At 46.0% G+C, this 25,307-nt stretch overlaps 1 protein-coding gene across 1 annotated transcript; it reads right to left on the bottom strand.

The window, feature by feature from the left end:
* Positions 1–237: 237 nt before the first annotated feature.
* Positions 238–25,287, bottom strand: PIGM (phosphatidylinositol glycan anchor biosynthesis class M). The gene is made up of 6 exons (XM_069730524.1): positions 25,225–25,287; positions 16,353–16,686; positions 8,614–9,173; positions 6,382–6,640; positions 3,138–3,239; positions 238–1,087 (listed from the first exon to the last, which is right to left on the bottom strand). The coding sequence occupies exons 2-6, from the start codon at positions 16,542–16,544 to the stop codon at positions 920–922; spliced, it is 1,281 nt and encodes a 426-aa protein (XP_069586625.1). The 5' UTR covers positions 16,545–16,686; positions 25,225–25,287; the 3' UTR covers positions 238–919.
* Positions 25,288–25,307: the final 20 nt, after the last annotated feature.

Below are 25,307 nucleotides of genomic sequence, written 5' to 3'. Positions count from 1 at the left end.
TTTTGGGTCATATGGGCGGAGTTTTCGGGTGTTTGATTCACCCTTTCCTTACCCGCTGGCTGCATGCTGGCTGCAATATTGGATTGAAGTTCATTCTCTGTCCTCCATAGTACACGCCTGCACAAGGCAAGATTGCTTTGCGCAGGCGTGTACTATGGAGGACAGAGAATGAACTTCAATCCAATATTGCAGCCAGCATGCAGCCAGCGGGTAAGGAAAGGGTGAATCAAACACCCGAAAACTCCGCCCATATGACCCAAAACCAGTCCCGCCAAATTCAGGTGACAGAGTCCCTTTAAAATACCGTCTTAGCTCATCACCAGTGCTGAGAGGGCTCATAGGACATTCAGAACTGCAACTCTCCATGGCTGGTCCCTGCTCCATGTCACTTTGGTGATTTTCGATGGCGCATTACAGATCTCCAGTCTGATCTGAAGGGAACTGTGACGCAGATGAAATGAGAGCCTGTGGGTGGCCATACACCATCATTAGCTCCCAATACAGGTGCACACACTTTCAGCGACAGGGTGCATGCATTTTCACCTAGGAGAGGGGAATACACTGCTGCCAGAGGCCTCTGTTAACCTATCTTGAGACCTTAGGAAAGGCTGCACATTTCATACACAGATACTTGGGACAGTCCAAGTAAAATTGGCGGGTCTGGCCAGCATGTCTGTGCATGGACACTATGGTAGCATTTATTGTCCCTTGATCCCACAGCACTCCCCGTCCATTAACCTGTTTAAAGGTCAATCCTGGTTTCTGTACTCGTGAGATATTAGCTTTCTTATTGAGGGGTATTTTTGAGGTGTATAAGTAAAACAGTCACTTATTAACCAAATTCCTGAAGGAAAATGCCCCAATAAAGCATAATCTACCGATGAATGGGGAAGTACAGCCTAGAAAATCTTCAGGAGTATCACTCCCGTTTATGTTTCCCCTTTTCACCTTGAACATTGTATCTGATGATAATTTGGGCTAGAACATAACTATTTATGATGAGGAAGGCCAGCCCAGCCAGCCAGACAAATAGAAATGTATTTAGTCCTTCAAATTCCAGAAAGTAGGCTGGAGCGAGCCATATTGCCTGCAAGACAAAGGAAGTCAATGTTAGGCTCTGTAGGACAGATTCTAGTACAATGTTACAAGACGTAGCTTGGTGTAGTTGGTTGTACAAGATTTTATGTAAGTGGGTGGATAGCATGATTAAAGGGTATTATGAAAGGTCACTAGAGTAAGTCGTAACTTCATGATCTGTAGGTGTCTGAAATCTTGGACCCTCGCTCATCTGCAGAATGAAAGACCGAGGTCCCCTTGATATTTCTTCTGTCAAGGAGAGCTCTTGCCACCCCCCACTGTGCAAGGAACCTCATCATCGGTGCATTTATATTGATGGGTCTCTTAGCTCTCAGCAGATTACTGGAGGTGTGCAGAGCAAGGGAAATGAAGAACCTCAAACTCAGGACTTCCAGTCCCAGCCACCGGACCCCACTGAACAGCAAGTGTCATATCTTAGTGACTTTGTAGCAAAAACACCTTTCATTCTTCACTAGTATTGGAGTTTACGAGATCCGATCCTACGACAGCATGGGGGGGGGGAAAAACTTCCAAAATGGAAAAATACAGTACAGTTTTCCTTCTCTCAGCTGTGATCTCTTTACTTGGAATCCAGTGAACCAAGCTCTTTGCTTGTGGCTGTTTAACCCATTCTCAACCGTGCACATTTTTATTTTTGCCACTTACCTCATTTTTTCTTTTTTTTTATAGACCTCTTAAACTTTTTTTAGTTTTCCATCCACGAATACATATGTAGGATAATTTTTTGCGGAATGAGCTGCACTTTCAAATGCCACTATTCACTATACCATATAATGTGCTGATATGGGAATACAAAGTCCCAGTGAGTTTAAATGGTAAAAAGAACTCCTGCAATGCTGCCATTTTTTTTTTAATTTGGGGCACTAATCATATGTTGATTACTTTTTTTTATTGCATTTGGGTGGGGAGGGGGTGAAGTGCAGTGATCAAAAAAGGACAGTTCTGGCTTTTCTTTTTTTCTCTACGGCATTTTCTGTCTGGTTAAATGTTATATTTTGATAGATCAGACTTTTATGAACACAGCAATAATTTGTATATATATATTTTTTTTTTATTTCTGAACTGGACAAAAGGGGAGATTGTATATTTAGTTTTAATATTTTTAAAACCATTAACTTTTGCTATATTTTGTCCCCCCATCCCCTTTGCAATATAAAATTTCTATTATTTCATCCCATATTCTATGTACTACAATACAATAATATTGCAGTGAATAGAACTAATGACCTCCTATGAAGCCCAGGCTGTGGATGGGCTTCAGGGGGGTACAAAGTTGCTGGCAATGGGGATCTTCAGTAGACTCTTAACTGCCATGGCACTCAATCACAGAGGGTCTCTCCGCATTGGACCAGATGCGGTCGCTCCAATTATTACTGTTGGAGACAGGAGCCGGAATTATAACATGGACGGCACCCACCATGTATGAAGCCAGTGCAGCTCCTGACGTGACGCACATGTATGTTTAATGTTAAGGGGTGATTAAAGGAATGTCATGATTTACATATATGTAAAGCAAAATTAGACGTTATGTACGTTGCTTCTTTAAGTTAAAATGAATCTGTCAGCAGGTTTTTGCTGTGTAATCTGGATACAGCATGTTGTAGGGGTTAAAGCACAGATTTTAGTGATGCCTCTCTTAACAAGCTCACTGCTTTTGGTTACCTGCAATGATAGTTTTAGCACCAGGAGCTTATCATTGCTGGGACGCAATGCCCCCTCCTGTGAGAAGTACCTCACTGTTTATCGACAATGTGTGTGTAATATATATAGAGAGAGAGAGAGAGAGAGAGAGAGACTGGTGAGGGTGGGGTTAGCTTTCTCAGCTCTGCTGCATTGCTAAATCTAAAAGCTCTGATTGTGTGATTAACCCCTGCACCCAGTAATCTAAGTGATACATCATTGGATTCAGCTTCTCTTTGCCTACATCAGGCTGATCTCAGATGAGGTAGCAAAAAACCTGTGACAAATTCCCTATAAGAAATTTCACCCATATGGAAAACTCAAAACATTCAGGCACTGTTATACCAAAATTATATTACCTGTGCACCAAACCATATAATAAGAAGAAATGTGCTCCGCTGCCAAGATATCTTCACACCAGGCATAACCAATGGCAAAAGGCAAAGATACCATAGAAAATACTAAACAAAATAAAGAAAAATCTCCTTTATAAATTATAATATGAACTGCTTTAATAGGACAAAATAGTAAAGTCAAAGGATGTCAATCAAAGAAAAAACACCAACACCATGAGGATTTCTGAAAAGTGTAACACATACATCTCTTAATGTAACTGCTGCCTATTAGAGTGAATCTGGCAGTAGGATCACCCCTCTTAAGCCGTCTATATGGACATGTAGGTCAAAGGAAGCTGAATAAAGTGATACCTTGATATCTGAAATCTACTGTCCTATTCCAGAGAAATCCACATTTTTCTTATATATAAATGATCTCTTCCAGGTTATGGGCCATGACACTGATCTGCATGAGAATCTGCCTCCAGAGTTTATTTTACATGAAAGGGAGTTATCAGTAATGTAATGGCTGCTCTGTGATCTCACTGCAGAGCTGTGTGTGATTATACCTGACACATCTGCAGGATCCTCTCAGCTTCCAGCTCACAGACAGGGTTGCAATATTGGTACAATACAGCAGAACTCAGAGAAGAGCAAAAGATGAGTTTGCAAAAGATAATGTTCAGCTTTTCTGTTCTGTGTTAGGCTACGTTCACATTGGCGTTCCGCCAATGTGCGTCGCTGTTGCGCCGGCGACGCAGCGGCGACGCGCCCCTATGTTTAACATAGGGGACGCGTGCGTTGTTTTGGTGGCGTTTTTCGCCACGTGCGTCGTTCCCGACGCTAGCGTCGGACACAAGAAAACGCTACATTGTAGCATTTTCTGTGCGTCCGATTTTCGTCAAAAACGACGCACGCGTCGCAAAACGCGCGCGTTTTTGCGCGCGTTTGCGCGCGTTTTTACGTGCGTCGCGCGTTGCGTCGCCGACGCAGGGCGGCGCAACGCTAGTGTGAACCTAGCCTTAGTTACTTGTCTCACACTGGTAACTCCCCCTTCATGTAAAATGAGCTCTGGAGGCAGATTCTCATGCAGATCAGTGTCCGGCCCATAGCCTGGAAGAGGTCATATACAGCTCTGGCAAAAATTAAGAGACCACTGCAAAATGTTCAGTTTGTCTGATTTTTCTCTTTATTTGTATATTTTTAAGTAAAATGTAAATTGTTCTTTTATTCTATAAACTACTGACAACATGTCTCTGAATTTCCAAGCAATAAATTTTGTATTTATTTTCTGAAAATGAGAAATGGTCAAAATTCCCCAAAAAATGCATTGTTTGCAGACCTCAAATAATGCAAAAAAAAAGTTCATCATCATTTAGAAACAACAATACTAATGTTTTAACTCCGTACGAGTTCAGAGATCAATATTTTGTGGAATAACCATGATTTTTAATCACAGCTTTCATACGTCTTGGCATGCTTTCCACCAGTCTTTCACACTGCTTTTGGGTGACCTTATGCCGCTCCTGGTACAAAAATGTAAGCAGTTCTTTGTTTGATGGCTTGTGACTATTCATCTTCCTCTTGATTACATTCCAGAGGTTTTCAATGGGGTTTGTGTCTGGAGATTGGGCTGCCCATGACCAGGATTTGATGTGGTGGTCCTTCATCTACACCTTGATTGACCTAGCTGTGTGGCATGGAGCATTGTCCTGCTGGAAACAACAGTCCTCAGAGTTGGGGAACATTGCCTGAGCAGAAGTAATCAACTGATTTTCCAGGATGACCTTGTATGCGGCTTGATTCATACGTCCTTCTGCCCAATTCCAGCCTTGCTGAAGCATCCCCAGATCAACACCTGGTCATCTAATGGTTAGACTGAGACCTGGAGAGGCGTACAAGCCACAGTGTCTTGCACCGACTGTGAAATTTGGTGGAGGATCGGTGATGATCCGGGGATGCTTCAGCAAGGCTGGAATTGGGCAGTATGAAGGACGTATGAATCAAGCCGCACACAAGGTCATCCTGGAAAAACAGTTGATTCCTTCTGCTCAGGCAATGTTCCCCAACTCTGAGGATTGGTTTTTCCAGCAGGACAATGCACCATGCCACACAGCTAGGTCAATCAACATGTGGATGAAGGACCACCACATCAAATCCCTGTCATGGGCAGCCCAATCTCCAGAACTGAACCCCACTGAAAACCTCTGGAATGTAATCAAGAGGAAGATGGATAGTCACAAGCCATCAAACAAAGAACTGCTTACATTTTTGTACCAGGAGTGGCATAAGTTCACCCAAAAGCAGTGTGGGACTGCTAAGAAGCTGTAAAAAAAATCATGGTTATTGAACAAAATATTGATTTCTGAACTCTTTCTGAGTTAAAACATTAGTATTGTTGTTTCTAAATGAATATGAACTTGAGTTTTTTTGCATTATTTGAGGTCTGTCAGCAATGAATTTTTTTGTTATTTTGACCATTTCACATTTTCAGAAAATAAATACAAAATGTATTGCTTGGAACTTCGGAGACATGTCAATAGTTTATAGAATAAAAGAACAATTTACATTTTACTCAAAATTATACCTAGAAAAAGAGAAAAATCAGAATCAGACAAACTGAAAATTTTGCAGTGGTCTCTTTAATTTTTGCCAGAGCTGTATGTATAAAAAAACAACAAAAACAAAACATGGATTGTCTGGAATCAGGCATCGGATCACAGATATCAAGGTATCATTTTATTCCACTTCCTATGACCTATATACCCATATAGACAACTTAGGAAGGTTGATTCTACTAACAGTTTCCCTTTAAACATTAACCCTGACCTGCAGGGAATTCCATTAAGGAATATTCCCATCTCATAAAGTGATGCTAGGATATGCTATCACTATATGCTCGGTGAGGGTCTGAAGTTTTCGATGTCACCAATCTCTAATAATGAAGAGGCAAGGGATACTGTAGCATTGCTCAATTCAAGTAAATGGAGCTGGCTGCCGTTCTCTGCACAGCTGGGTGACCAAGAGCAACGTAGTAAGGGGCCACAGAGTTTCATGATCAGGATTGTGGGGTTCCAGAGGTCAAACACCCACTAATCATAAACTCATGGTGTACCCAACTATGTGCCATTATTTTATGAGTTGGGAATGTCCCTTTTAATGGTGTGACATCTTGGAAGTTGTAAGGGTTAAGATGCATCTCCACAGCCATGGTCTTAATAGTGAGCCACATTCCATCACACTTCGGTCCGCCATGACTTCTCCTTACCTGAGATGTGCAAACTTTATTGAAGCTAACAAAGACTGCGGTGTGCAGGAAGCAGCAGAAGGGCAGGTCTCTATAGTAGGCAGCGGATATTAGGGTTAGCAGCAGTATCTGAGGGAGAAAGGCCACAAGGCCCAGGACAAAGCTCCAGTCACTTTCCGCAGTAAGGTAAAGCATGTAGAAGTATGGTGAGAAATTGTGCCTAATATCTCTCCTGGTCAAATGGTAGAGGTACGTGTGCTCCAAGAAATCCCAGCCATAGCTGCCAAAAACATAAGACATAGGTTAACTTGCCGGAAAATGTGCCACGTTTGGTACAAATGTTGCATCTAGGGGCACTTTTAGTAATCCAGTGTAATGCCGTAAATGTCTAAACAGTCTTGAAATGGACCAAATTTATCACATTGGGTCATACTGTAAGGTACATCTGCTGCACTGTGTAGACAATCTAATATAAAGTCTATTAGTTGCAAAATTGGGATCCAAAAAAATTGATCTAAAAGTAGGATAACCAAGAAGGGGTGTTAAATTAAATTTTCCATTTACCAAGTAGCATGACCCACTGTGCTCAATTTTAAGACTACCTACACCGTGTGCAGAATTATTAGGCAAGTTGTATTTTGATCACATGATACTTTTTATACATGTTGTCCTACTCCAAGCTGTTCAGGCTTGAGAGCCATTAATATCTGCCCTCAGTCACTGGCTTTACTACTCTGGCGGAGAAAATTGCGCTGGAGCCCACGCCAATTTTTTCCGCCATTTAACCCTTTATTTTAATAGCTAGAACGGCCAAATTTTGCATATACACACTACTAACATTAGTAGTGTGGAATATGCAAAAAAAATGGGGATATGAGATGGTTTACTGTATGTAAACCATGTCTCATATCATGTCGGGTTTAGGAAGGAGATAGCAAAAGCCGGTAATTGAATTACCGGCTTTAAAGCTATCTAGCGCTGTATGAAGTAATAATATATATACATATATGTGTCTATTGAGATATATATATATATATATACAGTATATAGTTTTGTTTTGTTTTTTTACACATGGATCCCTTGTATAGCCGTATGTCGGTTTTGCAAGCCTGCGAGAAAAACACGCAGTATGGATACCATACGGATTACATACGGAGGATGCCATGCGCAAAAAACGCTGAAACACCCTGCCTACGTAGGAGCTACGGACCACTATTTTGGGGACTTTTCTGCGTATTACGGCCGTAATATACGGACCGTATTGTCTTACGCTGAGTGTGACTCCAGCCTGACTCTTGATGGGCCAGAGGCTGGATCAGTAAAGGGCAGGGAGCTCCACTCCGACTCAGACACCAGCAAGGTGGAGGTGGGGTCCTGGTATGGGCTGCTATCATCTAAGATGAACTTGTGGGACCTTTTTAGGTTGAGGATGGAGTGAAGCTCAACTCCCAGACCTACTGCCAGTTTCTGGAAGACAACTTCAAGCAGTGGTACAGGAAGAAGTCGGAATCGTTCAATAAAAACATCATTTTCATGCAGGACAATGCTCCATCAGATGCCTCCAACTTCTCCACAGCGTGGCTGGCCAGTAAAGGTGTCAAAGAAGAAAGAAATAATGACATGGCCCCCTTGTTCACCTGATCTGAACCCCATAGAGAACCTGTGGTCCCTCATAAAATGTGAGATCTACAGGGAGGGAAAACAGTCCACCTCTCGGAACAGTGTCTGGGAGGCTGTGGTGGCTGCTGCCGCAATGTTGATCGTAAACAGATCAAGCAACTGACAGAATCTATGGATGGAAGGCTGTTGAGTGTCATCATCAAGACAGATGGCTATATTGGTCACTAATTTTGGGGGGTTTTGTTTTTGCATGTCAGATATGTTTATTTCTAAATTTTGTGCAGTTATATTGGTTTACCTGGTGAAAATAAATAAGTGAGATGGGAATATATTTGTTTTTTTATTAAGCTACCTAATAATTCTGCACAGTAATAGTTGCCTGCACAAACAGATATCTTCCTAAGATGGCCAAATCTAAAAACCACTCCAACTTCCAAAAATATTAAGCTTTGATATTTATGAGTCTTTTGGGTTGATTGAGAACATAGTTGTTGATCAATAATAAAAATAATCCTCTAAAATACAACTTGCCTAATAATTCTGCACACAGTGTAGACTGCGTTTATGCTGTCTACATATCGAATTAGTAAATCTGTTGCACTCTATTTTAACCTAATAAAAAGAATAACTTACCTACAGTAAAAGACCAAACTTAGTGTAAATAAGGTAAAACTGGATCCAATTCCAAAGGTTAGGGTATCCCAATTGAGGAGCCTCAGGAAGAGATCCCAGGAATTTTTAAACAATTTCAAAACTGGTCCACCAGATACGTGTGACTTGTTACCCTTTGTTCTTGGTGTTAGTAGTGACAATGCAATAGGCAGTAGGTACGTCACGGGGTAGATCTTCATGTGTACTGAGAGACCGTAGAGAAGTGCAGCCTTCACCAAGTGACGCTTCTTCACGTAATACAGGGTTGCTAAGACCAGAACTGCCAAGACTGATTCTGCATTCCCCCTGCTGGACACGGCCATAGGCAATGGGTTAAAGAGCCAGAAGGCACTGTACTTGCTAGCAGTGTGGCCACCCAGGCCTTCGAGTGTGAGGAGTCTGTGGATTAGGAATGCTGCCATTAAATCGCAGCACACAAACAAGAACTTCCCATAAACTTCTGTGAGATAGATGTTTGGTGTTAACATCCAAGCAAGTAATGGCGTGTAACGGTATGTTGCTCTCTCATAAGGAGAAGATCCCTGAAATAGGAAAAAAAAACTAAATAATATTCAGTGCTAACGTCCTGCAGTATTACTTTTCTTTTTACCATGTCCTGCAGGTTGGACCATTGACAGATCTCCTGTGTAAACCTCCACATTCGTCTGCACTACCAAGCTTTCATAGGTCACCAGAGCGTACAGTCTCCATTCCTTCCTCCAGATACTATTTGCTTCTTTGGGGTTTCATGTGTGGTCAGCAGTTTCCATTTGTATTTGTTGTTTTGAGGGTGAAAGGAACAAGAATGTGCCCATAAAGAGGTATTATTTCTTACATAAGTCAATGTTTAAGGCCTCAAACATTTTTGGTATCCTTTTGTATCATCCTTCTTAGTTTTCTTTACATCATAGCCAAAACTAGAATGGATCCAATCAGAAGAAGGTTATAAAAATGTTACTGTGTGAATGCAGCCTAAACGTTAAAATCATGGAGAGAGTCATGGCATGTAACTGCTTGTAGGAAATTCAAATAAAAGGGTTGTCCACTAGAAAGACAGCACCTTCTTGATCTAAAGGTTTGGCCCCAATAAAATAAAAAAGCCTATACTCACCTCCTGTGATGGCATTCACTCACCCGGGGCTTTCGTGTGGTGTTATTAGACGTGAGCCCGACGTCCGATCACCGCTGGCGTCACTGGCCCCACCTTACAAATTGGACATGAACAGGAAGTCAGAGATCAGCTGCAGCCCGGACTTCACCTTCATGTTCAATTCGTATGCAGGCGAGGACAGTGACGCCAGCGGTGATTGGGCGCCGGGCTCACGTCTCATAGCACCACACGAAAGTCCCGGGTGAGCGAGTGCTGACACTGCTGGAACGGCGCCGACACGGGAGGTAAGTATAATCTTTTTTATTTTATCGGGGCCAAACATTTAGATGAAGAATGGGTTATCCTAGTAGTGGATAACCCCTTTAACGTCCCTTATCATGCTCTAGGGTCTCTCCAGTGCCCCAGAACATAATTAACAATGTGTAAAAAAAATAAAAAAATAAAAATTATATATATATATATATATATATATATATATACACACATATACAGTGGGGCAAAAAAGTATTTAGTCAGTCAGCAATAGTGCAAGTTCCACCACTTAAAAAGATGAGAGGCGTCTGTAATTTATATCATAGGTAGACCTCAACTATGGGAGACAAACTGAGAAAAAAAATCCAGAAAATCACATTGTCTGTTTTTTTAACATTTTATTTGCATATTATGGTGGAAAATAAGTATTTGGTCAGAAACAAATAATCAAGATTTCTGGCTCTCACAGACCTGTAACTTCTTCTTTAAGAGTCTTTCCTCCACTCGTTACCTGTAGTAATGGCACCTGTTTAAACTTGTTATCAGTATAAAAAGACACCTGTGCACACCCTCAAACAGTCTGACTCCAAACTCCACTATGGTGAAGACCAAAGAGCTGTCAAAGGACACCAGAAACAAAATTGTAGCCCTGCACCAGGCTGGGAAGACTGAATATGCAATAGCCAACCAGCTTGGAGTGAAAAAATCAACAGTGGGAGCAATAATTAGAAAATTATTATTATTATTATTTATTGTTATAGCGCCATTTATTCCATGGCGCTTTACATGTGAGGAGGGGTATACATAATAAAAACAAGTACAATAATCTTAAACAATACAAGTCATAACTGGTACAGGAGGAATGAGGACCCTGCCCGCGAAGGCTCACAATCTACAAGGGATGGGTGAGAATACAGTAGGTGAGGGTAGAGCTGGTCATGCAGCGGTTTGGTCGATCGGTGGTAACTGCAGGTTGTAGGCTTGTCTGAAGAGGTGGGTCTTCAGGTTCTTTTTGAAGGTTTCGATGGTAGGCGAGAGTCTGATGTGTTGTGGTAGAGGGTTCCAGAGTAGGGGTGATACGCGAGAGAAATCTTGTATACGATTGTGGGAAGAGGAGATAAGGGGGGAGTAGAGTAGGAGATCTTGTGAGGATCGGAGGTTGCGGGTAGGTAAGTACCGGGAGACGAGGTCGCAGATGTATGGAGGAGACAGGTTGTGGATGGCTTTGTACGTCATGGTTAGGGTTTTGTAGTGGAGTCTCTGGGCAATGGGGAGCCAGTGAAGGGATTGACAGAGGGGAGAGGCCGGGGAATAGCGGGGGGACAGGTGGATTAGTCGGGCAGCAGCGTTTAGAATAGATTGGAGGGGTGCGAGAGTGTTAGAGGGGAGGCCACAGAGCAGGAGGTTGCAGTAGTCAAGGCGAGAGATGATGAGGGCATGGACTAGGGTTTTTGCAGATTTATGGTTGAGGAATGAACGGATTCGTGAAATATTTTTGAGTTGAAGTCGGCAGGAAGTGTAAAGGGCTTGGATATGGGGTTTGAAGGAGAGATCAGCGTCAAGGATTACCCCGAGGCAGCGAGCTTGTGGGACTGGGGAGAGTGGGCAGCCATTTACTGTAATGGATAGGTTCGTTGGGGGAAGACATACAAGACCACTGATAATCTCCCTCGATCTGGGGCTCCACGCAAAATCCCACCCCGTGGGGTCAGAATGATCACAAGAACGGTGAGCAAAAATCCCAGAACCACGCGGGGGGACCTAGTGAATGAACTGCAGAGAGCTGGGACCAATGTAACAAGGCCTACTATAAGTAACACACTACGCCACCATGGACTCAGATCCTGCAGTGCCAGACGTGTCCCACTGCTTAAGCCAGTACATGTCCGGGCCCGTCTGAAGTTTGCTAGAGAGCATTTGGATGATCCAGAGGAGTTTTGGGAGAATGTCCTATGGTCTGATGAAACCAAACTGGAACTGTTTGGTAGAAACACAACTTGTCGTGTTTGGAGGAAAAAGAATACTGAGTTGCATCCATCAAACACCATCCCATAGTTTGTAAGCTTGCGAGCAGGGCCCTCACTCCTCCTGGTATCTGTTTTGAACTGTATTTCTGTTATGCTGTAATGTCTATTGTCTGTACAAGTCCCCTCTATAATTTGTAAAGCGCTGCGGAATATGTTGGCGCTATATAAATAAAAATTATTATTATATTATTATTATTATACCTACTGTAAAGCATGGTGGTGGAAACATCATGCTTTGGGGCCGTTTCTCTGCAAAGGGGCCAGGACGACTGATCCGGGTACATGAAAGAATGAATGGGGCCATGTATCGTGAGATTTTGAGTGCAAACCTCCTTCCATCAGCAAGGGCATTGAAGATGAAAAGTGGCTGGGTCTTTCAACATGACAATGATCCAAAGCACACCGCCAGGGCAACGAAGGAGTGGCTTCGTAAGAAGCATTTCAAGGTCCTGGAGTGGCCTAGCCAGTCTCCAGATCTCAACCCTATAGAAAACCTTTGGAGGGAGTTGAAAGTCCGTGTTGCCAAGCGAAAAGCCAAAACATCACTGCTCTAGAGGAGATCTGCATGGAGGAATGGGCCAACATACCAACAACAGTGTGTGGCAACCTTGTGAAGACTTACAGAAAACGTTTGACCTCTGTCATTGCCAACAAAGGATATATTACAAAGTATTGAGATGAAATTTTGTTTCTGACCAAATACTTATTTTCCACCATAATATGCAAATAAAATGTTAAAAAAACAGGCAATGTGATTTTCTGGATTTTTTTTTCTCAGTTTGTCTACCATAGTTGAGGTCTACCTATGATGTAAATTACAGACGCCTCTCATCTTTTTAAGTGGTGGAACTTGCACTATTGCTGACTGACTAAATACTTTTTTGCCCCACTGTGTGTATATATATATATATATATATATATATATATATATATATATACATATATATATATATATCTCGTTATAATCACCTCACCTTTCTGCTTCTGCTACTCATAGTTACATGTCTGGTCTTCGCTATATCTCCAAATCCCCCTCTATTCGCGATGGAATCTTCATGTCTCCCGCACTGTGCCTTGGTGCCCGAGAAGGTTCTACAAAAGATCACTGTGTACACCATGACACCGACAAATTCCCTGGTGCATGTGCATAACCCTCTAAGGCACAGTAAACCCAAAACATTCTGGCACAGTGGGGAGACACAAAGATTCCAACACGAGCGGTGGGGAATCTGAAGATGTGGCGGAGGGGCCAGAGATGTCATTGGTGAGTATAATGATTTTTGAAATGACAAAAAACTGACTGACACATCCAGAATAGTGTGAATAGGTGCATACCAGGAGTAGCTACCTCCATATACAATATACAAAAAAAGGTTTGCACTCTATCAGGCTAAAGCATGTCAATGTGAAATATATGAATATCAATATGGCTTTTGAATATTAGGAAAAAAATTAGATGCTTTGCATAAAATTTGGCCAAATTATATCTGCCCATCAACCAACGTCAAGGTGGTCTCAAAGACTGATGGGTCCCTACGTATGTGAATAACTCTCTTAGGCTGATGTCTCAATTCCTGGGTGAATGTGGACACCTCTCTCAGCAATGCCTGCATTTATGGATAGACATCAGCCTAAGAGAGGTATTCACACAAGTACGGACCCACCAGTCTTTGAGACCACCTTGACGTTGGTTGATGGGCAGATATAATTTGGCCAAATTTTATGCAAAGTGTCTCATTTTTTCCTAATATTCAAAAGCCATATTGCTATTTATATTTCATATATTTCACATTGACATGCTTTAGCATGATAGAGTGCAACTGTTTTTGTATATAATGCTTTTTCATCTTTTGTAACCTTTGGATGGCACATTATGGCAGCAAGCAGGGTGGATAAAAATCAATGTTTTTTTTTAAAAAAATCAAAAAAATCGGATTTTTTTTATTTAAATCGGATTTTTTTCAATAAACTGCTTTTTGAAAAAAAATATTTTACCATCCAAAGGTTCTTCCATCATGAGATAAAGCTGAGTTGTTTAACTCAGTAGAATAAAGGCTGTATATGTGTAACATTCACAATGCCATGCTCTTCCAGAGGTTTCTGTAGGATTAGTGGGCAGTTTCTCTCCTATATTATCACAGACGCTCGCTTTACTTACGCAGTTCTCAAAACTGAATTTGACTCCGCAGAGGTCCCAGCCTCTTCTTCACGGCAAAAATGTTACAACATGAACAGAGTTGAGAAAAAGACCTTAATGAGTCATCTTCATCACTGCACTTCTCATGATGTTGCCTCATTCGCGCCACCAGGCCTTGCATCTCTTTGTTGCATCGTTTGCATTTTGCACGCATGCCTGCCTTACCGATAGGCGAAGGAGCTTCATTAAAATATTCCCAAACTGGGTCTCTTTTACGGCCTGCTTCCATTATAAGGAAATGATGTAATAAACCTCAGATCGTACACACAAACAGATCCAGACTTGTCTGTCTGTGGCTATGCTGCAGTATTGTGCTCAAAGTTTCACTTTCATTTTCTTGTCTGCTTGCCCTTCCTCCTCCTCACACTTAGATTCACATTCTTCTTGTGTTGTGCAGATCTATTCCACTCCAAACAATCAGAAACATATTGTCTAACTTCTTGGACTTGGCACTGAAGGGGTTGATTCTGTATTCATAGGTTTGTAGAACAATAGGATTAAGGTCTTTTTCTCAACTCTGTTCATGTTGTAACATTTTTGCCGTGAAGAAGAGGCTGGGACCTCTGCGGAGTCAAATTCAGTTAGGTAGAAACTTTGATTTAAATTACTGATTTAAATCAAGCCTTACTGACTAGTGATTTAAATCGTGATTTAAATCAGTTAGATTTAAATCAAATCCACCCTGGCAGCAAGCGATCGCCATTTTGCTGAATTCTCACGAAAGCAAATTACAAAAAAATATTTGTTTTGGTGAATGTGAATCTTTGTAAAATTTGAGTTGAATTCAATTCCCCTTGAATATATTCACTCACTCTTGAAACTACTGCAAAATATTTCAGAGCTTATTTTTTACCCCAAGGTCATCTATGGAGAGTTAGAATACCTGCTGACATTCATTTCATATCTAACCAAGACCATTTTTTGTGATAAAGTCTTGACATGTAATATAGCTATACAGTGGGGAAAATAAGTATTTAATACATTGCCAATTTTGCAAGTTTTCCCACCTACAGAGAATGGAGAAGTCTGTAATTTTTATCGTAGGCACACTTCAATTGTGAGACAATTTAAAAATTAAAAAAAACAGACAATCACATTGCATGAATTTTACATAATTAAATTGCATTTTATTGTATGAAGTATTTGATCACCTACCGATCAGCAAGAATTCTGTCCCTCACAAACTTGTTAGTTTTTCTTTAAGAAGCCCTCCTACTCTGCACTCATTACCTGTATTAATTGCACTTGTTTGAACTCATTACCTGTATAAAAGACACCTGTCCACACAATCAATCACACTCCAACCTCTTCATCATGGCCAAGACCATAGAGCTGTATAAGGACAGCAGGGACAAAATTGTAGACCAGCACAAGGCTGGGAAGGGCTACAGGACAATAGGCAAGCAGCTTCTTGAGAAGGCTCCATGCAAGATCTTGCCTTGTGGGGTAAGGATGATTCTGAGAAAGGTCAGAAATCAGCCCAGAACTATATAGGAGGCCCTAGTCAATGACCTGAAGAGAGCTGGGACCACAGTCTCAAACATTACCGTTAGTAACACTACGCCATCATGTATTAAAATCCTGTAGGACACATAAGGTCCCCTTGCTCACACCAGCACATGTCCAGCCCCGTTTGAAGTTCGCCAGTGACCATCTAGATCAGTGTTTCCCAAACTCCAGTCCTCACAGACCCCACGGGTCATGTTTTCAGGATTTCCTTAGTATTGTGCAAGTAGTGGAAGTATCATCAAGGCATCAGGAATTGTCTCACCTGTGCAACATTATGGAAATCCTGAAAACATGACCCGTGGGGTCCGTGAGGACTGGAGTTGGGAAACACTGATCTAGATGATCCAGAGGAGGCATGGGAGAAGTTCATGTGATCAGATGAGCCCAAAATAGAACTTTTTGGTATCAACGCCACTCGCTGTGTTTGGAGGAAGAGGGATGAGTACAACCCCAAGAACACTGTCCCAACCCCTTTCTGAAAAGTCTCTTGCAAATTATAACCTTTCGGGTACAGTGCTCATATCTTCTATCTATATAGCAGACATTTTTAGACAGTTTTCATCAGAAGCATTGATTTTAGCCCAGGCTGCAGCAGATTCCAGAGCGGCCCGGAGGCCGGTGTTACCTGAGTGATAAATCGTGCTGCATCCGTGAAGACGTGGTAATCAATATCCGTGTATTTCACCAACATTGTACGGTCCTGGTAGACTCCATAAGTGATAAGGACTATTCTTACAAGGAACGCGCTTGAAAACAGGAATGGGAGCGTTAATAAACAGTTCTGAGGTCTTTCCTGGAACGCTGCTTTCTTCTCCATTGTTATATCTTTATTGGCCAAGTGATAACAGGAATCCACCCAGGACAGTTGTGAGGGCACTATGCATAAGGCGCAAACTGCACATGGCCCCGGGGTTATTCTGGATGTGGACGGTTTCACTTGCAGTCAAAAAATCCTGTTTCTAAAAAAAATAAAAATAAGAGAAGTTTATTATTTATCATCACTAAATGAAAAACCATAATAAATCATTAAGGAGTGGCTAAACGGTTTTCCTTTTTTTAAGAAGTTTGTCCAGAATGGAAAGTGATGAAACTTTTCAAATCATTTTATTAGAGAATTTGTCTTCATTTCTGTAAAAACGACTGCATTTCAATGCTGTTCCCTGGTCAGTTTACCTGCCTTCGGCTGCACTGATATCAGAACGTACTCATGTGGAGCACAGCTGATGGCAGTGAAAGGGTGGGCACCTGCGGCTGCAGGAGATTGTTCTAATAAGGGCACAGTCAGATGGCTGCATAAATCAGACCACAATGCTCAGACGGGCAGTGGCTCTCCCGACAGCTACATAGAACTATATGAAGCTGTCACACTTGGGCCGGAGAGCTGCGGCCAGTCCATGCCCTACAGTACTATTTCTACAGCCATCTGACTGCACCCATAGCCCCACACTCAGAGAAGTGCTGACTCACTGCCATCAGCTGTACTCCAAATGAGTATGTTCTGGTATCAATGCAGCTGAAGGCAGGTAAATAGATTGGGAAAAAGCGGGGGTTCGGAAGTCACTTAAAAGCATTTTTTTTCTCTTTACAGTAATGAAAACAATTTCCCTAATAAAGTAATTTGAAAAGTTCCATAACTTTTCATGATGGACTGTCTAGGAAGGATGGCACATGGATATCTCTGGTACCGTTTTTTTTCGGTACCGGAAATATCAGGACGTGTAAAACCGGCCTAAGGCCAGTCTCACACGTCCAGATAATTCCGGTACCGAAAAAATCTGTACCGGAGTTATCCATGTCCGTGTGTCCGTGAGCTCACGTAGGCCATCCGTGTGGCACACGTGTGCCGCCCGTGTGCCGACTGGGTACCACACGGAGCGTGCAGGAGACAGCGCTAGAGATAAGCGCTGTCCCCTGCATCTGGTGCTGAAGCCGCCATTCATATCTTCTCTCTAGCAGCGTTCGCTGGAAAGAAGATATGAAAAATCCTTTTTTTTTTTTCTTGTTTTAAATAGAGATCCATGTCCCCACCCCCTGTGCGCCCGCCCGCTGGTAATAAAATACTCACCCGGCTCCCTCGCAGCGTCCTGTCCTCGCCGCACCTTCTCCTGTATGAGCGGTCACATGGTGCCGCCCATTATGGTCATTAATATGCGGCTCCACCCCTATGGGAGGTGGAGCCGCATATTCATGACTGTAATCGGCGGCACCACGTGACCGCTCATAGAGGAGAAGCTGGCGCTGAGAGGACGCTGCGAGGGAGCCGGGTGAGTATTTTATTACCGGCGGGCGCACAGGTTGTGGGAGGGGGGTGGGGACATAGATCTTTATTTAAAACAAGAAAAAAAAAAAAGGATTTTTCATATCTTCTATCCAGCGAACGCTGCTGGAGAGAAGATATGAATGGCGGCTTCAGCACCACGTGGGGGGGACAGCGCTTACAGTAGCGCTGTCTCCTGCACGGCACACGGACTGCACACGGACAGCGTCCATGTGCGGTACGTGTTTTACACGGACCCATTGACTTTAATGGGTCCGTGTAATCCGTGCGCTCCCACGAACACTGACATGTCTCCGTGTTTTGCACACGGACACACGGTCCGTGAAAACACGCTGACATGTGCAGAGACACATTGATTTCAATGTGTCTACGTGAGTCAGTGTCTCCGGTACGTGAGGAAACTGTCACCTCACGTACGGAGCCACTGACGTGTGAAACTGGCCTGACACAGTATCTGCTACCTAGATGTGATTCCAACAAATCTCAGCTCTACACTGCACAACATTTCTGTGCAGAAATTACCATGCGGCGTGGATGTTAAAATCTAGTGTAAATTCTATTCAGTCAATTTAACCTTTACTGATAGGAATGTTCCCCATTAAATACACTGCAAACATATTCAAAGAGTATTTTAAAGGGAATCTGTCACCCCCTGGATGCTTTTAAAGGGAACCTGTCACCCCGTTTTTTGAGATTGAGCTATAAATACTGTTAAATAGGGCCTGCGCTGTGTGTTCCTATAGTGTATGTAGTGTACCCCGATTCCCCACCTATGCTGAGAAATAACTTACCAAAGTCGCCGTTTTCGCCTGTCAATCAGGCTGGTCAGGTCGGGAGGGCGTGGTGACATCGCTGGTTCTTCCTCAGCTTTACGTTGGTGGCGTAGTGGCGTAGTGGTGAACAAGCAGCGCGCGATCTGCGCTGTCATCCCTTTCGTCGGTGGGGGCGGCCATCTTCCTGGGGCCGCGCGTGCGCAGATCGAGTGCTCTGCTGCACGGGGCTTCAGGAAAATGGCCGCGGGATGCCGCGCGTGCGCATTAGAGATCGCGGCGGCCATTTTCCCAAAGCCGAGATGCAAACTCGGCTTTGGGAAAATGGCCGCCGCGATCTCTAATGCGCACGCGCGGCATCCCGCGGCCATTTTCCTGAAGCCCCGTGCAGCAGAGCACTCGATCTGCGCACGCGCGGCCCCAGGAAGATGGCCGCCCCCACCGATGCAAGGGATTACAGCGCAGATCGCGCGCTGCTTGTTCACCACTATGCCACTACGCCACCAACGTAAAGCTGAGGAAGAACCAGCGATGTCACCACGCCCTCCCGACCTGACCAGCCTGATTGACAGGCGAAAACGGCGACTTTGGTAAGTTATTTCTCAGCATAGGTGGGGAATCGGGGTACACTACATACACTATAGGAACACACAGCGCAGGCCCTATTTAACAGTATTTATAGCTCAATCTCAAAAAACGGGGTGACAGGTTCCCTTTAAGCTATTACTATGGGCATACAGGTGATACAATTGGTAAAATAGTCCTACCTGTATGCCCATAGTAATAGCTTAAAAGCATCCCGGGGGTGACAGATTGCCTTTAAGTGAATTCTTGAACAGAATTTGCGCAAAACCCTACACACAACTTTGTGATTATACATTTTAGTTTATTTTTCTATCACAAAACTGCAGTACAATTAACTCTTTTAAGGCCACGTTCACAAGTTCAGTATTCGGTCAGTATTTTACATCAGTATGTGTAAGCCAAAACCAGGAGTGGGTGATAAATACAGAAGTGGTGACGTGTTTCTATTATACTTTTCCTCTGATTCTTCCTTACCTGGTTTTGGCTTCTAAATACTGATGTAAAATACTGACCAAATACTGAACGTGTGACCGTGGCCTGAAGGGAGCAAAGAGACTCAGACATTTGTGGTTTATTCACTGTCATTTTTTCCTAGACAGCTTCCATAAAGGGCTTGTTTACTTTGCAGAATGAATTACACACTGAGCCGAGTGTGAGAATTTCTGCCTGTGATGGCGGTAACCTTAATGACGCCACTGCCGGTCACACACAGCCGCATTTTCACGCTCAACTCATTGTTTTCTGGCTGGCGTGGTGAGCGCTGGCATCACTGATGTCACCCTTCACTATACCATCTGGATGTGGCGGAGTTGGGGATCATCGTTGAACATGAGCATTGTGGATTATAAGCGGATAGGTGAGGATCCCTTTGATGTTTGGTTTAATTAATGGGTAAAAGAGGGTCAGGGAGTGTTCATTTCAATTAAAGGACTCTACTCTGTGTGTGTCTTTATCCAGTTTGACTATGGGGTTAATAATGGGGGTGTAAACAGCTGACATCAACCCCACTACTATTACCCTACTTGCCCTCCACCATGACAAGTGGGAAGAGCAGAGGCTAAGAGCCAGAATAGGCGCATTTAATGGATGCGCCATTTCTGGGGCGGCTGAGGGCTGATGTTGTCAGTCTGCGATGGGGCCACTATCCATGGCCGTGTTCCAGCCTATTAATATCAGCCCACAGCTGTCTGTGTAACCTATGCTGGTTAATAACCCCCTCTATAATACTAAGCAAACAGCTGTGAGCTGATAATACCCTGGGATCCTTTATGGCTATTAGCCTCTTCCCAGAATATTAACCCCAGCTGTTGGCTTTCCATTGTTTTTTTTTTTATTATTTATGTATTTACACAGTCGGCGGTGCGGACTCCAGTCTCATCAATGTTGCCTAGTCTCAGTGATCATAGGTAGAGCAGAGCACTCAGCACCTGGCGTACATGTCACACTGTCATCCACGTATCATCGGTGTGCAGAACGTTTATTGGACTGTGCTGCCGGCAAAAAGCGGACACATCAACGTGCTGTGCACACTGACACATGGTCTGTGGAAACACACTGATATGTGGACAGATACAGACCCATAGATTTGAATGGGTCTATGCGCAAGTGTGATGGAGGCCTAAAGCTGGACTCTCAAGTTTGTAAGTTATCCCTATCAATGAGACAGGGCTAAGGTCCTGATTGTCGGGGGTCTGACTACTGGGACCCCTACTGATCCCAAGAACCAGACATCCGAAGATTCCCATGTGAATGGAGCAGTGATGGATCCTGTGCACTGCCACTCCATTCATTCGCTATGGGACGGCTGGAGACAGACAAGTGCTGCTCTCAGGAATGACAGATGAAATGAGAACTGTAATTGGCTGCTATGAGCCCGATGCCTCCAATGATGTGCCCGAGCCCCCGATGATGTGCCTGAGCCCCGATGATGTGCCTGAGCCCCAACGATGTGCCTGAGCCCCAACGATGTGCCTGAGCCCCAACGATGTGCCTGAGCCCCAACGATGTGCCTGAGCCCCAATGATGTGCCTGAGCCCCCAATGATGTGCCTGAGCCCCAATGATGTGCCTGAGCCCCCGATGATGTGCCTGAGCCCCCGATGATGTGCCTGAGCCCCCGATGATGTCTCTGAGCCCCCGATGATGTGCCTGAGCCCCCGATGATGTGCCCGAGCCACCGATGATGTGCCCGAGCCCCGATGATGTGCCTGAGCCCCCAATGATGTGCCTGAGCCCCAATGATGTCTCTGAGCCCCCGATGATGTGCCTGAGCCCCAATGATGTGCCTGAGCCCCAATGATGTGCCTGAGCCCCCGATGATGTGCCTGAGCCCCCGATGATGTGCCTGAGCCCCCGATGATGTGCCTGAGCCCCCGATGATGTCTCTGAGCCCCCGATGATGTGCCTGAGCCCCCGATGATGTGCCCGAGCCACCGATGATGTGCCCGAGCCCCAATGATGTGCCCGAGCCCCGATGATGTGCCTGAGCCCCCAATGATGTGCCTGAGCCCCAATGATGTCTCTGAGCCCCCGATGATGTGTCTGAGCCCCCGATGATGTGCCTGAGCCCCCGATGATGTGCATGAGCCCCCGATGATGTGCCTGAGCCCCCGATGATGTGCCTGAGTCCCCGATGATGTGCCTGAGCCCCCTATGATGTGCCTGAACCTCCGATGATGTGCTTGAGCCCCCGATGATGTGTCTGAGCCCCCCAATGATGTGCCTGAGCCCCAATGATGTGCCTGAGCCCCCAATGATGTACCTGAGCCCCCAATGATGTGCCTGAACCTCCGATGATGTGCCTGAGCCCCCGATGATGTGCCTGAGCCCTCGATGTGCCTGAGCCCTCGATGATGTGCCTGAGCCCCCGATGATGTGCCTGAGCCCCCGATGATGTGCCTGAGCCCCCAATGATGTACCTGAGCCCCCAATGATGTGCCTGAACCTCCAATGATGTGCCTGAGCCCCCGATGATGTGCCTGAGCCCTCGATGATGTGCCTGAGCCCCCGATGATGTGCATGAGCCCCCGATGATGTGTCTGAGCCCCCGATGATGTGTCTGAGCCCCCGATGATGTGCCTGAGCCCCCGATGATGTCTCTGAGCCCCCGATGATGTGTCTGAGCCCCCGATGATGTGTCTGAGCCCCCAATGAAGTGCCTGAGCCCCAATGATGTCTCTGAGCCCCCGATGATGTGCCTCAGCCCCCGATGATGTGTCTGAGCCCCCGATGATGTGTCTGAGCCCCCGATGATGTGTCTGAGCTCCCGATGATGTGCCTGAGCCCCCGATGATGTGTCTGAGCCCCCGATGATGTGCCTGAGCCCCCGATGATGTGCCTGAGCCCCCGATGATGTCTCTGAGCCCCCGATGATGTGTCTGAGCCCCAATGATGTGTCTGAGCCCCAATGATGTCTCTGAGCCCCCGATGATGTGTCTGAGCCCCCGATGATGTGCCTGAGCCCCGATGATGTGTCTGAGCCCCGATGATGTGCCTGAGCCCCCAATGATGTGCCTGAGCCCCCGATGATGTCTCTGAGCCCCCGATGATGTCTCTGAGCCCCCGATGATGTCTCTGAGCCCCCGATGATGTGTCTGAGCCCCAATGATGTCTCTGAGCCCCCAATGATGTGCCTGAGCCCCCGATGATGTGCCTGAGCCCCCGATGATGTGTCTGAGCCCCAATGATGTCTCTGAGCCCCCGATGATGTGTCTGAGCCCCAATGATGTCTCTGAGCCCCCGATGATGTGTCTGAGCCCCAATGATGTCTCTGAGCCCCCGATGATGTGTCTGAGCCCCAATGATGTCTCTGAGCCCCCAATGATGTGCCTGAGCCCCAATGATGTCTCTGAGCCCCCAATGATGTGCCTGAGCCCCCGATGATGTGTCTGAGCCCCAATGATGTCTCTGAGCCCCCAATGATGTGCCTGAGCCCCCGATGATGTGCCTGAGCCCCCGATGATGTGCCTGAGCCCCCGATGATGTCTCTGAGCCCCCGATGATGTCTCTGAGCCCCCGATGATGTGTCTGAGCCCCAATGATGTCTCTGAGCCCCCGATGAAGTGTCTGATCTCCCGATGATGTGCCTGAGCCCCCGATGATGTGCCTGAGCCCCCGATGATGTGCCTGAGCCCCCAATGATGTGTCTGAGCCCCCGATGATGTGCCTGAGCCCCCGATGATGTCTCTGAGCCCCCGATGATGTGTCTGAGCCCCCGATGATGTGTCTGAGCCCCAATGATGTCTCTGAGCCCCCGATGATGTGTCTGAGCCCCCGATGATGTGCCTGAGCCCCGATGATGTGTCTGAGCCCCGATGATGTGCCTGAGCCCCCAATGATGTGCCTGAGCCCCCGATGATGTCTCTGAGCCCCCGATGATGTGTCTGAGCCCCCGATGATGTGTCTGAGCCCCAATGATGTCTCTGAGCCCCCAATGATGTGCCTGAGCCCCCGATGATGTGCCTGAGCCCCCGATGATGTGTCTGAGCCCCAATGATGTCTCTGAGCCCCCGATGATGTGTCTGAGCCCCCGATGATGTCTCTGAGCCCCTGATGATGTGTCTGAGCCCCAATGATGTCTCTGAGCCCCCGATGATGTGTCTGAGCCCCAATGATGTCTCTGAGCCCCCAATGATGTGCCTGAGCCCCAATGATGTCTCTGAGCCCCCAATGATGTGCCTGAGCCCCCGATGATGTGTCTGAGCCCCAATGATGTCTCTGAGCCCCCAATGATGTGCCTGAGCCCCCGATGATGTGCCTGAGCCCCCGATGATGTCTCTGAGCCCCCGATGATGTCTCTGAGCCCCCGATGATGTGTCTGAGCCCCAATGATGTCTCTGAGCCCCCGATGAAGTGTCTGATCTCCCGATGATGTGCCTGAGCCCCCGATGATGTGCCTGAGCCCCCGATGATGTGCCTGAGCCCCCGATGATGTGCCTGAGCCCCCGATGATGTCTCTGAGCCCCCGATGATGTCTCTGAGCCCCCGATGATGTGTCTGAGCCCCAATGATGTCTCTGAGCCCCCGATGAAGTGTCTGATCTCCCGATGTGCCTGAGCCCCCGATGATGTGCCTGAGCCCCCGATGATGTGCCTGAGCCCCCGATGATGTGCCTGAGCCCCCGATGATGTGTCTGAGCCCCCGATGATGTGCCTGAGCCCCCGATGAAGTGTCTGATCTCCCGATGATGTGCCTGAGCCCCCGATGATGTGCCTGAGCCCCCGATGATGTGCCTGAGCCCCCGATGATGTGCCTGAGCCCCCGATGATGTGCCTGAGCCCCCGATGATGTGTCTGAGCCCCCGATGATGTCTCTGAGCCCCCGATGATGTCTCTGAGCCCCCGATGATGTGTCTGAGCCCCCGATGATGTGCCTGAGCCCCCGATGAAGTGTCTGATCTCCCAATGATGTGCCTGAGCCCCCGATGATGTGCCTGAGCCCCCGATGATGTGCCTGAGCCCCCGATGATGTGCCTGAGCCCCCGATGATGTGCCTGAGCCCCCGATGATGTCTCTGAGCCCCCGATGATGTCTCTGAGCCCCCGATGATGTCTCTGAGCCCCCGATGATGTGCCTGAGCCCCCGATGATGTGCCTGAGCCCCCGATGATGTGCCTGAGCCCCCGATGATGTGCCTGAGCCCCCGATGATGTGCCTGAGCCCCCGATGATGTGCCTGAGCCCCCGATGATGTGCCTGAGCCCCCGATGATGTCTCTGAGCCCCCGATGATGTCTCTGAGCCCCCGATGATGTCTCTGAGCCCCCGATGATGTGCCTGAGCCCCCGATGATGTGCCTGAGCCCCCGATGATGTGCCTGAGCCCCCGATGATGTGCCTGAGCCCCAGCTTTCGCCCACGGCCGCACTCACCGCTCAGCCCGACCACATAGCAGCACGGGAGGAATGGAGGCGGGAACCATGGCCGTGGAGAGGGGGAGCCGGGGCGCAGGAGT

The sequence above is a fragment of the Ranitomeya imitator genome, chromosome 6 (genome assembly GCF_032444005.1).
Source record: "Ranitomeya imitator isolate aRanImi1 chromosome 6, aRanImi1.pri, whole genome shotgun sequence".
NCBI classification, from domain to species: domain Eukaryota; kingdom Metazoa; phylum Chordata; class Amphibia; order Anura; family Dendrobatidae; genus Ranitomeya; species Ranitomeya imitator.
The sequence above is the reverse complement of the archived record's forward strand: the minus strand, read 5'-3'. Positions and strand labels throughout refer to the sequence as shown.